The 13,898-nt window shown below is 40.8% G+C and overlaps 1 protein-coding gene across 1 annotated transcript in view; it reads left to right on the top strand.

Annotated features, from left to right (window-relative positions):
* The window catches only part of LOC136420982 (titin-like), a 51,134-nt gene that overhangs the window by 24,027 nt on the left and 13,209 nt on the right, over positions 1–13,898 (top strand). The window contains exons 3-11 of the mRNA XM_066408125.1: positions 1,191–1,332; positions 8,277–8,437; positions 8,813–8,900; positions 9,787–9,990; positions 10,653–10,889; positions 11,210–11,314; positions 11,662–11,814; positions 12,249–12,294; positions 13,147–13,224. Of these exons, the coding sequence (XP_066264222.1) occupies positions 1,191–1,332; positions 8,277–8,437; positions 8,813–8,900; positions 9,787–9,990; positions 10,653–10,889; positions 11,210–11,314; positions 11,662–11,814; positions 12,249–12,294; positions 13,147–13,224 (1,214 nt within the window). The remainder of the gene's footprint in view (positions 1–1,190; positions 1,333–8,276; positions 8,438–8,812; positions 8,901–9,786; positions 9,991–10,652; positions 10,890–11,209; positions 11,315–11,661; positions 11,815–12,248; positions 12,295–13,146; positions 13,225–13,898) is intronic.

Below are 13,898 nucleotides of genomic sequence, written 5' to 3'. Positions count from 1 at the left end.
TGCAAGTTGTCCTCCCAGCCCTTTGCTTTCATTTAGTCACCTCTTGCAATATCTAACTGCTTTAATGCTCAAGGACCAAGGAAAAAACTGTACATTGTGGCCTTATGTAGTATTAGGGCTTAGAGCTAAATACAGTGTGTAGTCTGTAGTATCCGCAATATTATAAACAACATTATCAATTTACATGCTCTGCTTTTATCTGACACAAGCCGACCTCGAGTTTATCTCCCAGTGTTTCTAAACTTTGATTAACAGACTTTTAACTTGCTTTCACAAACACACACTCACTCATTATCTGTATTCATTGACAAGTTTAATATACACAGTCAAACCTGTCAAAGGCAACCACTCAGAGTCTCTGATTATGTCTCTGACTTGTGCATAACAAATGGCAGGCTGGTCCTGTGGTTAGGGTTGTCGACTTATTTCATTTCATTTATTTATTTAGCCAGCGGACACACTCAGATCTCTTGACCTGCTTTTCAGGCTCCCTGGATACAAATACAATGCACAGACATAATACACAATGATCACAAAAATATACAATTTAAAAAAACTCGGTATCAGTCCTTATTCCATTGTTAAAGTCCATTTCTTAGAATCAGTTAGGTTTGTTGACTTAGACTCTAAAGGTTCTGGGTTCAAATCCCTAGCAGGCCGCAATATTACATCCTCGGGAAAAGCACTTTACACTCATTTCCCCACTTGAAGACAGGTGAAAATGGGTGTTTCCAACCGGCTCTCTGATACATGTGACGTCAGGAGAGGGTCACAGGCGGCTAGAAGTCTGTATAAAGCATCCTACCAAAGCAAGATAAAGTTTGCTTTCTTTCATTTTTAGTGCTGCTGTGTTTGTCTATACTAGGGAACCTATTTTTTGACAGTCTTCATTAGTTTGTAAGTGTGTTTATGAAGGAAATGTGTAACGGTTACCAGAAAATTGTGTTTTTCGGTGGTAGTCGGGCCTTCTTTTCAGGATGAGGACTTAATCTAAACTTTATCAGAATGAAATGCTGCCTTAAGTTTGCAAAATGCTCAGAAAGTCCTTTTCTTGTTACAATGTTTATAGTCAAAACTTGTGTTCATCTCATGTTAGTTGTTAGCTATTAGCTAACCTTGGAAGTGATTGCATTCAATAGATTTGTTTATTGCTGTTTGTTTATACTTGTTGTTGTTGTTGTTTACTCCAGATGTGCCCGACCCCCCTATCGGCAAGCCGCGAGTCTCAAGCATCACCTGCGACTCGCTGACGCTGTCGTGGCAGGAAGTTCCTCGCAAACCGGCCGCCGGCATCACCGCTTACATCGTGGAGATATGGAAGGCCAGCGAAAGGTGGGACATTGTAGCCAACTTACCAAAATAGGTTCAGAAACTTAACTTTGGTTGATTGTGGTGTGGCAATCACTCGTCTAATCTTTATTCGTATTTAGATACATAGTACAGATACAAATACAAATCGAGTATGATGACCTTGTCAGTTCCTACATCGGCGTGAGGAGGGTTGACACGGTAGCCTTTGCGTGGATTTGTTTAGGGTGGATAACAGGTTGTGAATCTGAGACCCACACATTTTGGGCATCCGTCTTCTCCAGCGGCACCAATTCGAGGGAGACGTGCTGGTTCTCTCTCTCTATTGTCATGTTATTGACTGTTAGTATATAACATAATTATGGAAAGCAAGCGAAAGGTGAAACAGTCCAGCCATCTTACCAAACGAGGTTAAGAAACTTAACTTTGGTTGACTGTGTCTCCATTGTCACCTCATTGATTGTAATTATGGAAAGCAAGCAAAAGAGATAGTCCAGCCATCTTAATCAAAATATAAAAAAAGTTCAGAAATTTAACTTTGGTTGATTGTATCTCCATTGTTACCTTATTGATTGTACTGTAACGTTAACATAATTATGGCAAGCCAGCGAAACGTGAGACTGTCTGACTTGCTTAGAGACTTAGATCCTCCCATGCCTATAGTGGCACACCGGGCAGCAAGCTTTCTCCACTCAGGGAGATTCTGGGACAGGGCTTCCGCTCTCTTCATCAGGCAACCCCCAGTTGGCCAAAGTCCCTTTCTTTCTAAGGTGTCTCCCTAAACAAGATCTCACTCAAAAGATTTTGGGGGGGGGGTTGTAAAGAATGACATGTAGTGCAGTGGAATCTGGATCATTTTTAAAGTTATTTAGTTTTAAGTTGCAAATCAACAACAATTGTGGTTTGATCTCATTTGCATAATTGTGACTGTGAAACAAGAAATGGTGTTGATAAAATTAATGTGGATAAGCCCTTTTTTGTAAAAGTATGAAGAAGGTACCCCTGAACCATGAAATTGAAAGATTGAAATACTGTTGCATAATCATGTTTCTTCAAACTTTCAAACTTGCACCAGTAGTTTAAAGAGAGAACTTTTCAAATCAACAAAGTGAATAAAAACTTCTGAAGACATGTATAATCTTGTTGTTAACCGTAGACGTTATTCACAAAATCAACTTAGTTTTACAGATTAATTTACAAGTTTTGAGTACTTTAACAGTTGTGTAATGATATTTATCAATTGAATGTTCCCAACTTCCCCCAGTAGGTCAAAGAAGTACAAATGAATCTTAACATGATATTTAAGATGACTGAAAAGTTAATCTTGCTGTTAACTATAGACGTTATCCACAAGTGACAAGTTAATTTGTTGTTAAGTATATCCGTGAACAGTTTCATCAGGTTTGTAAGTCACTGAATAAAAAGACTCTTTTTACACAACCAAGTGATTTATCCAACCAAAGTTTTGGTGAAGATGGTCAGCGAAACGTCGGTTGAATAAATCACTTGGTTGTGTAAAAATAGTATTTTTATTCAGTTGTACAGACGTTATCCACAAAATGACCTTGCTGATGCCCTGATTAACCCCGCTTGTATCCGTTATTGCTCCACGGCACATTGGGAATAATATCCCACCTCGTTTACTCCATCGTTCGTTAACGATCGGCAGACAGACCTCCCACACAGACGTGCACACACACATTAAGCAATCACCACGCTCCATTAAAACTCTCTAATCGCTAGTCTAGTGGCAGGCAGGGACTTAGTTATAACCTGCAGGATCAGAGCGCTGATTGCAGCTGGGGGTGGTTAAAGACTGGAGGGATCGACGCACTAAACGGTCGGTAATTGTCTCGTTTCATGCCTGATTACAGCGTAGGCTTCATCGATTTACTTCAGTGGTTCTTGGATGATATTTTCAAAGGAAAAATTACCAAAAGTTCATTGATGAAAAGAAAGGTGGGGCTCAAAATTCATTTATTTGTTTATTTATGAATCTTTAGGGTCGTCCCTTCAGTTAACTATAATACTAAGTAACTGATTTCCAAGGGAGCCCTTAAAACATCATAAAAGAATCAGGATAGAAAAAGATATCATTATTGAATTAATAATATATTCACAATAATGTAACATAAAGAAAGCAGGAATCATCAAACATAGGAATAACAAATCATGCAAACAGCTCAGAATGATTCAAAACAATAAAAACTCAAAATCACAAAGAAATCCAGTCAAAACTGTCCAAGAAGACCACTCAGGGGACCAAGAAAATGTGGTCTACGTGTATGTTGACAGGTGGTCACTATAGACAGGATTAGCAACAACTTTCTGGACTTCCAGGTGACAGCATTGAGACTCTGCACCAGAAGACTCTACTCTAACGGTCTGCAAGCCAAGAACTCATATTGACTGTATCATTCTACAAAACACAATAGTCACTCAATATCTGTCTGAAGCATCCCCATAGAGTGTCTCCTCCAACTCTAAACCAAGCACACATTACTCATTATCCGTTGGCAGAACACCAACAATATAAAGCACGAAGCAGTCATTATCTGGGTGGGAGATCTCTACCAACCAACTGGAGTTTGTGCCCTGCACTTTAAGCACCTGAAAGTGTGTAAATCGTTATCGACTACAAAATGTGAATACCAGAAGGCCAAATCAATACATTTCCTTGGTCCTCAGACACTTTAAGGTGAAAATATATCAAGCAGACATCATCAAAAGCAGAGGGTGCACCAAGGCGTGAACCTGAGAAGGTTATGCTTTGCACAGCGTGTGTGTGTGTGTGTGTGTGTGTGTGTGTGTGTGTGTGTGCCTGTGCACACGATAACTTGAGAATGCCTGGATGGATTGTCTTCATACTTGGTAGGTGGGTAGGTCCTATTAAGACCTCAAAATGGTTAGATTTTGAGCCACCTAGAGGCTTGCTTTGGTCAACTGCAAAACTTCTAGTTTTGATATCTTTTGTTCTGGACATGCTATGGTCATGATTTTTGAGCGGTAGATAGCTCTTGTTTCATTATGTTTTTCCATTTTAGCATTTGTAAATCCGTGAACTAACAAATAAAATTGGTGAACCTTAAGTGTGAAATACTGCCTATCTGGTTGGATCAATCAATGGAATTCTACCCTGCACTTCACCCATCTCCGTATGTATGACGTGTTATTGATCAACGCTGTATCTGCCTGTAACATCAACACAGTCATCCACCAACTCCATCAGAGTTTGTCCTCGCCCTTTCAGGATCCCCAGGCCTGTAACTCATTATTGATTGACAGAACAAAAGACATTAAAAACCATCACACACTTGCTATCTAGGTGGGAACAGAACTTAGACATGATGAACCTTGAAACACTCATTATCTTTGTGTGACACAAAGCCAATGAACAAACTTCTTGCAGATTTTTAAAATGCTCAAACGATGCTCAATACATCTTTACAACTTTATTGTATATATAAGAGAAGTATTGGTGACTGATGCACAGCACTTTTTAAAAACCTTGCTCCCTATACGGATTGTTGATCTGACTAAGGGGTTAAACACACCTATGGGCACGACGCATTGTTTTGCCCTCCCTTTCACATTGTGATAAACCCAAATCAAGAAATCAACAGATAACCATTCGCCAAAAATAGTTACTCAAGCAACAAGAAGCCTGGAGGATTCAACCTTGGTCTCCCAAGCTCTTTAAGTATCCCCAGGCTTAAGCATTTTTATAACTTATTATCAATTGCCACAACACAAACACTATTAAGTGTGAAACGCTTGTTATTAAGATGTGACACGAGAAAAATGAACTCTTGGTTTCCCTGTGGATTTTATGACTGCTTAAACGATGCTCTTTGTTAAATCTTAATTCTACATGCATGTACAGTCTTAACCTTTAGCACACTGAACTAAATGCCAATCTGGCACCCAATTCCCTGTTGGTTACAGAGTTAGGCAGCAGGGAGAAGGTTTAATGTGTATACATAGACCATTCAGACTTGTATCTCCAGGACTATTACTCATCGCTGATTGCCAGAACTCAATAAAGCATAAACTATTCGTTATCAAGAAGACAATGAACTTCCACCAAAGTTTAAGCACCTCGATGGAACTCGGCCAAACGTTATAAATCAACGTTAAAGCAGCGCTCGCAGGTACCCTGTGGATCTATTAGCTGCTCAAAATAACATTGTTCTACATCATGCCTTAATTTTACAAGAGACTGCATGACTAGACTTAGTGACTGTGTACTGGATAAGGTTAGATGGATGTGTGTTTGGGAGAGCTTTTGTCCCAGTGCAATGGCCTAGTGGATAGAGTGTTCGCCTTGCACACGGTAGGTCGTGGGTTTGAAACTCCGGCCGGGTCATACCAAAGACTTTAAAAATGGTACATACTGCTTTCTCTGCTTCAAGCACTCAGCATTTGGGAAAGAGTATGGAAGTTAAACACACACCACTACCAGTGGACTAGCCCCCTGCTGTAGTGATTGCACATAGTTGTGTGGCCCAAGGGCTATTGAAGCGGAGATGGGTGCCGCCCTATGCACCATCAGGTGCAGAAAGGACTTAAACTTAACTACTATATCCATTATCACTCAGACAACCTGTGGATTTGATACAGTATGACATTGACTGGCATAATTCAATGATGTTTGTGTGGTCTGCAAAGGTCACAGGTCCTTTAACATTATGAAAAGGTATATTTCCCCTTAAAGTGCACGCATTCCCAGGTAGATTGTGTCATTTTTTCTTAAAAATAAATTCCAACAATTGTTATTGTACATGCACTGATGCTCTATTTTTGCTCTATTTTTGTTCACGATCTTGGAGTATTCATTGCACCAATTGCGCAAGACGAGGTCTAAAAATACGTCCGGCGAATCGTATATACCCCAGCTGTCTGTGAGTTAAATCACTGCGGGACAGGACGGGGGTTAGTGAGACACTGACACTGACCCTGGGAGTATTTAGGACAGCGTACAACACGGGGACAGGCCTACGTTCTGACACCCCCATGTTGGGGTTAAGGGTTGTAGGAATCAGGGCTGTCTCCAGAACCAGAAGTTCTACAGAAATTTGCTCGTTGGGACAGACAAAAATTTTACCCCATCCGTCCAAAAAACCTGAACTTTATGACATGAAACTGGTGTTTAAAAATGGTTTTCTTGAATATAAAGTTGTCACGGATCCTTCGTTGGAACAGATGAAAACTTTAAGAGACTTCAGCAATAGAAATTTGACAAAAACTGTTAAATTCTAGTTTATGTGATACAAAAAACCAAGAGTCAGTCCAGTTGCCGACTATTCCTTAAAGTAAACTGTCTTCAGAATAAAGAGTTCTGCTCTGTGTTTTGGGGTCCATATGACAAACTAACTTTGTTAAGCTGGGACAAAAGAACCTGCGCATCGTTCCCTGGCAGGCAGAATGAAAGGCGTGTTATCAGATGGCCCCTCTACTGTGTGCTCCAGTACAGGGCAGCGCCAGGGCTATATTAGGCACCCGGCCGGGATACATATCACTCATGCAACATATGCACTGATACGGGACATCGCAGATGGGGCGGGGCGTACCACTTCAGGGTCACGGGGGTGATCAAGCGCTTCTTCTTCCTCTTATAGAAGCAGGGAAAAGATGGCATGCATTATAAGTAGGATTTACGATAAAAGAAGTTGTGACGTTGCATGATTCTTACACAGAAACAAGACTTCGTAGTTTGTCGTACCTTAAAAGAAAAACGTCCTCCCCTTCCGAGCAGTAGTGATCCTCCCCTAGACAGTCGGCTGTCAGATTTGGTTGAATCCGTTCCCCATCAAGTTCAGGATGTGTTGAACATGGAGGGAGGATCCACCGAACTGTAAATCACGACAAAGGACTTATTCCCACGACTTCAGTCCTTACAAGTAAGACGTAAATCAATTTCTTCATCCCTGCGGAGATGTTATTTTTGTTTGCGACGTTGTGACGATGTGTGATTGTGAATGTGCCGGTTGCCTGGCCGGAGGAATTCTGAACGGGGAGTCGGAGGTTCAGTTTTAGGAACATGATCCAGTTCTCCTACATACGCACAAGGTCATAAACCGTCACAGGGATGGCACAGTTGTTGAATGTTTTCCTTGTAAGTTTAAAACTGTGTATTTGAAATTTTGCATACATAATTACATATTTCATGTATTTCTAAATTGATAAATGCTCAAAGCTATTCACCTTTCTTTTCACTTGCTTAAACAAAACTGGATCCTTTTGATAGATGTAATTCTGCTATAATTATTTTTAAAAGGACATCTATAATCCAGTGTGCAGTTCTATTACATTTACATAAATTTGATTTAGAGAATATTTGATAGTTAGATATAAGATGTAGCTAGATTTCATATTTTGGATATAAACTCTCACTAGATTTACTTTGTATTCTAAAATCATAATCACAACTTTATATGAACTAGGCTAATGTCACTGGCATTTACTTTAATTTGTGTGTTTAAAATCATTGAGACTTAATTGATATTACAAGTCATTGATTTACTGCGCCTTCCTCTCATGACCTCAGATTAACGGCCTGCAGGCCAATCTGAACTTCTTATGAATAAACAAGGTTCAAACAAACAAAGGTCCACTGCCCTGTAATTTTGTTTTGTCAATAAAGCATTGTTAATTTTCAAACTTTTTGGTCGTAGCAATTAGTGAGGCCTGCTATGTGATTATGTTTTGATTTCTTGTTTCACCTCTACATGTATAATGATTATAAACAAACACATTTTCACAACCTTCAATTTATAACTTTCATGAAGCTGATCATGTTTCAGTATCAAAATGACATCATGTTGTTTGTTCATGAATGTTTGTAAAGACTACGTGTAGTACAGAAGGCATCAGTGTTCCAGTGCAGCACAAAGGATGCAAAAATGCCAAAACTTACCTCTCCAACCAACATTTATGATCCTTTCTCATCCTCTTGCCTTTCTCCCTAGACGATGGCGTTCTGAGTCGATCGTGTTTGGGACGAATTACACGGTGAAGAAGCTGCAGCCGATGTCGGGGTACATGTTCCGCGTCCGCGCCAAGAACGCGTACGGAGTCAGCGAGCCCGGCGAGGTCACCGACCCCGCCGTCACCAAGGAGAAGAAGACAGGTAGGCAAGACGTCTTGGCTGGAAAAGGAAACATTTATTGACTGTTATTCATCTATTTACTTATTTGTCAATCTTAAGGGTAGTCTTTTCAGTGAACTGAGTAACTGATTTCCAAGGGAGTCCTTACAAATCATAACAAATCAGGGATGACGTTTTTTAATAAATAGAACAAAGGCTCATCTGTAGGTAACGTAGCGTTAAGTTCTTGCACATTTGAAAAATCATTCACCATACAAATTTTTGATCATCATTTTTAACACACGTAACAAAAGTGATATCAGTAGTTGGGGCCCAGGAGTTGAATGATGAAGTAATGTTAGGTCATCATCAGTGCAATGATCTAATATGACCTAACCTCTGAACTTTGTTCTATAGATAGCGACCTCCCCTTCAATCCCAGGCAGGTCAAAGTGCGTAAGGACATTGTGGAGAGATTCTATGATGTCAACGAGGTCGTTGGAAGGTGAGAGACAAACCAAGTTGCTCTATATCTGATTCTTCCATATGTCCCCTTGAATTTGGCATCATGATCAAATGCATGAACCTTAACTTAAGGTCCCATTAATTGTCTTCTTTGGTCAAAGAGTCTTTCAAGTAGTTTCAATAGGGGAAAATGTGAACACAAGTTGTTGCTTGAGCCTCGCTGGCCATGCTATTTGCTGGAAAGCTGCTTCTTTGGACACCAGAAACCAGAAGGAGAAGAGGCCGTCCATACTTGACATTAAAGAACATTATCGAATCTGAAACTTGTCTGAATGGAAAAGACTTGATCAAAACGATGTATAGCAGAGAATAAGCCTTGTCAATGCTCCAACTTAAATGTATGCATGACTATGTATGTATGTATGTGAACACAAGATGAATATCAAACATGGTATATCCTCAAGTACAATCTATTTTGTTGACTCGTCTGGAGAAGCTGTTGATTGATGGATGAATTGACTGATGGATAGATATATTGCTTGATTGATTGATTGATTGCTTCCCCAGAGGGAGGTTTGCGACGGTGCAGGAATGATTGATTAGTGTATCGATTGATCGATGGATTGACTGATGGATAGATGTATTGATTGACTGATTGATCCATTGCTTCCCCAGAGGGAGGTTTGCGACGGTGCAGGAATGATTGATTAGTGTATCGATTGATCGATGGATTGACTGATGGATAGATGTATTGATTGACTGATTGATCCATTGCTTCCCCAGAGGGAGGTTTGCGACAGTGCAGCAATGATTGATTAGTTGATTGATTTATAACTTAAGGATCGACCTATTGACTGATGGATAAATGTATTGATTGATTGAACGAATGATTGATTGATTGATTGATTGATCCATTGCTTCCCCAGAGGAAGGTTTGCGACGGTTCAGCGCTGTCTGGAGAAGCTGTCGGGGCGGCTGCTGGCCGCGCGAACCGTCCGCCTCGACACCGCCGAACAGCGCGAGAAACTTCTGCGCGAGGTCGAGATGATGCAGCAGTTGCATCATGGGAAGCTCCTCCAGCTGTACGACGCGTTCGAGTTGGACAGCAAAATCACCCTGGTGCAGGAGTTGTGAGTTCCTCATGTGTTTTTCAATCAGGCCACACCAATTTAATTTCTTGGTTAACGGATTTTTATTTTCCAAAAAAAAAATTTTTTTTTTCTAAAATTTTTTTTGGGGAAAATAAAAATCTAAGGGATGTCCATGTGTGAGTTCCTTGTTCTAGTCGGTAACTTTGAGACCAGTCCAGGGATCAGGACATCTCAGTTGGGGCTGCACCCATCTTTTGGAAGGGACCTAAATTGGGGGTCGATTTGGACAGTAAAATCACCCTGGTGTAGGAGTTGTGAGTTTTCTCATGTCTTTTCCAATCAGTAGTTTTAGTAGCAGTAACCAGAGTTCTTAGAAAACTACTAAGAGTTTTGCCATGGCAAAGACTTAACAATGGACTCTTATTTAAGGTCATACCAATTTATTCTGAAAAGAAACTGGGGTTGATAATGTTTAAAGCTTTGTATACTAACTTAAAGTCTTCTTTTAGATTGCAGTTTGTAACATTTTTGTCTTCTGCCGCAGGCCCACCAATTGAGCAGAATGACTACAGCCAGAATCTTAAGAGAATTCTACAACATTGAAAGTTAGAATAGTTTTGCCCCTAAGCAAAGGAATGGAGCTGGTATGTGTACCTGGAATTGTAGACTCTAAGCTTGTAACTTTTTCTTCTCTCCCCCAGCCTGGAGGGGGGTCCGCTGATGGAGCGTTTACTGGAGCCTGACTTCACGCAGACGGAGCGGGAGGCGGCCATCTTCATCCACCAGGTGTGCGAGGGGCTGCAGTACCTGCACGGCCAGCAGGTGGCGCACCTGGACCTGCGCCCGGAGAGCGTCATGTGCGCCGATAGGACGGGGTGCAACATCAAGCTCCGCAACTTCGGCAGCGCGCGACGCCTGCACCCGCGGGAAAACATCAGGTTAGATATACGCATTTTCACATCTAAAATATATCAAAGAATGCCTAGACAATAGAAATTCCTCCAATGATTGTATGAACCCATTCTAAACCCATACTATACACTCTTGTATTAGGTAGATTAGCCCAGGTTCATACTGGAGTGAAGCTTATACTGAACAGCTGCATATCTAGACAGATTTATTTTCTCCACTCACACCGGGAAGGACCCGTACTCTTTTCGATAAGTGTGTTGGGTTCTTTTACGTGCTTCAGGTGGAGCTCTCCTCAAACACGGGCTCTCCATTTAACGTCTTGTCTTATCTCTCTCCTTTCTTGCAGAGTGAAGTTTGAGGCTCCGGAGTTCTGTGCTCCAGAGGTCGTGAACTTTGGGGTCATCTGGTTTGCTGCTGACATGTGGAGCTTGGGGGTCATGACCTACCTACTGTAAGTTCAAAGTTAAAATGTAACAAAAATTTATCTGAGTGTATAGCTCATCGGCAATTCAAGTTACTTCTAGCAGCCAAATCTTGATTAAAGCAAGTAAGATCAATGAATCAATAGAAAATAAGTCCAAGATGTTTTTTAATCTTTTTCTCCTCTTCATCACAAAATTGATTTTTTTTAAGCTGATCTGAAGAAGATGATATATTTTGACAATCTCTGGTCAAATCTGAAACTTAAATACTGTTACTATAGGTTTTACTTTCTTTTAAGACAATGGAAGATGGAAAAAAATTCCTGTAATGTGTGGGTTCTGTGATTAACCAAATGTTATCGATCTCTCTCCCCAGTTTGTGCGGAGTTTCTCCGTTTGCGGGGAAGTCGGACCTGGCCACGTTACGGAACATCATCCGCGGGAACATCGACATGACCCGGGAAGGGGTCAGCAGCAGCTCACAGGAGGCCAGGGACTTCTTAAAGGGGCTGCTGGCTCAGAGCAAGGAGTAAGACATTTATCTTAAGACCAAAGACTTCTTAAGGGGGCTGCTGGCACAGAGCAAGGAGTAAGACATTTATCAGCTTTCTTGAGACCAGGGACTTCTTAAAGGGGCTGCTGGCACAGAGCAAGGAGTAAGACATTTATCTTAAGACCAAAGACTTCTTAAGGGGGCTGCTGGCACAGAGCAAGGAGTAAGACATTTATCTTAAGACCAAAGACTTCTTAAAGGGGCTGCTGGCACAGAGCAAGGAGTAAGACTTTTCTTAAGCAGTCTCCTAGAGTCTTGGGAGTCATTGTGTACTGGTTGTGATTTCCAATCCAGGATTAAAGTACCCTGATTTACATGATATTACCAAACTTAGCTACTACCACACCAATCTGGATAAGGGGCAACCATTTGAGAAGACTGCAGGCTAACAGTAGTTTGTCTATTTGCAGGGCGAGGTACACCATCGAACAGTGTCTTCAGCACAGCTGGCTCCAGGTAAGAACTTCATGTGTCTTTTCATTGACATTGATATTTTCATGAAAAGAGAACAAGAGAGAAAATGTAGAGGACAGTACCAGTTCATGCAGAGGATTAAGAAATGCTGTGGACCGACTATTTCTCCTCCCTTTAACACAAAGAGACAGGAAGGAGAGGGAATGGCTCCACCTTCCAATACCATTCCCTACACACAGTGGATAACAACCCACTGCCCCTACGGCCTCAAAAGGGCTATGAGACTACCATTACTTGTACCTTTAATAGAGAATTAAGAAATAATTTCATGCAGCTTTGCAGGCACAAAGCGTGGCAGTAGCTTCTTATATTACACTGAATAACCAGTGTCACACCTAACCTTTGCACATCTAACTGTAGTCGTTGTCTAAAGCTATGTAGTAAGGATGTACTGTACTTGATGACAACAAGTTCTAATCTATGATAGTTCTAGGGAAAAAGAAAACTTCTACTAGCATCAACTGTCTCCTACAGAGAACTATAATACGGCCTCCGTCGGTCAGTATTGAGGCTGGTAAAATCCTAATTCACAACAGCCCTACAGCATCGACTATGGCTAAACAGCCCTATACGAGAATGGTAGTCTCTGCCACAAAAATCACATCTGTAAGCGGACTCAGTTACAGAGAACTAAGATCTAGACAAAACATTTTCTCCCCCTGCCTTTAACACAGAGAGACAGGAAGGAGAGAGATGGGCTTCACCTTTCAATACTGTGCCCTAGACACAGTGGTTAATAATCCACTGCTCCTACGGCCTAAAAAGGCTATGGAACAATACCGTCATCTTTTATAGAGAATTGAGAAATAATTTCTCCCCCTCCCTCTACCACAGAGAGACAGGAGGGTCCCTGGTGACTATGTTGTGCCAAAACAGAACATCAAGGACTTCATGGCTAGGAGAAAGTGGCAGGTAAAAAAAACGTCTTATTCTTCAAGTGCTACTTAAAGACATACAGGTGTTGTGCCACTTAAAGCTAGAATTGTATTTTTTTGCAGCAAAAAAGAACCCTAAGAAAAACAAGTAGAGACTGGTTACGTCCTTGGTACTGAATTGCTTACTGTTAAATATGTTCTTTCTTTCTATTGTGCTGCCAGTGTTACTTATTACCAGTGTTGTATAAATGTATCTTAGCAGCATTTTAATTGCAAAGAAAAAGTCTTGCTATATTGTCTGTTGTTGAAATCCCCTTTTTGCATTTGGATATGTTAGTTATGGTTTAGTTGTTATTTTGATATGTACATAATGTATGATAGCAGCATCTTAATTGAAAAGAAATGACATATTGCAAGATGTATGTTGTTAAAATTTCAAGGCATTGTAGCTGGAGAATTTTGAAGCTTTAGAATACAATGAATGTATTTTAGATGGTGCTTAGATGGTTATTTTTCATAGACTTGTAGTGTAATGCTATCGTGTAGTCTTGAATGTGTCTCTCCCTGCTGAATGATTATTGAATGCAGCACCAACTTTTTTTGTCACTGCACTTGCACTGCCCTCATGTTATACATGTTTTCTGCACTTTGCCTGTGAAGTTTTCCAGCCGTGGCTTTGCCGCATACTGTGCGGTGAATGCCATGTGTGTA

This window comes from Branchiostoma lanceolatum, chromosome 15, assembly GCF_035083965.1.
Source record: "Branchiostoma lanceolatum isolate klBraLanc5 chromosome 15, klBraLanc5.hap2, whole genome shotgun sequence".
In the NCBI taxonomy this organism is placed as follows: domain Eukaryota; kingdom Metazoa; phylum Chordata; class Leptocardii; order Amphioxiformes; family Branchiostomatidae; genus Branchiostoma; species Branchiostoma lanceolatum.
This window is presented reverse-complemented; position numbering and strand designations above follow the sequence as displayed.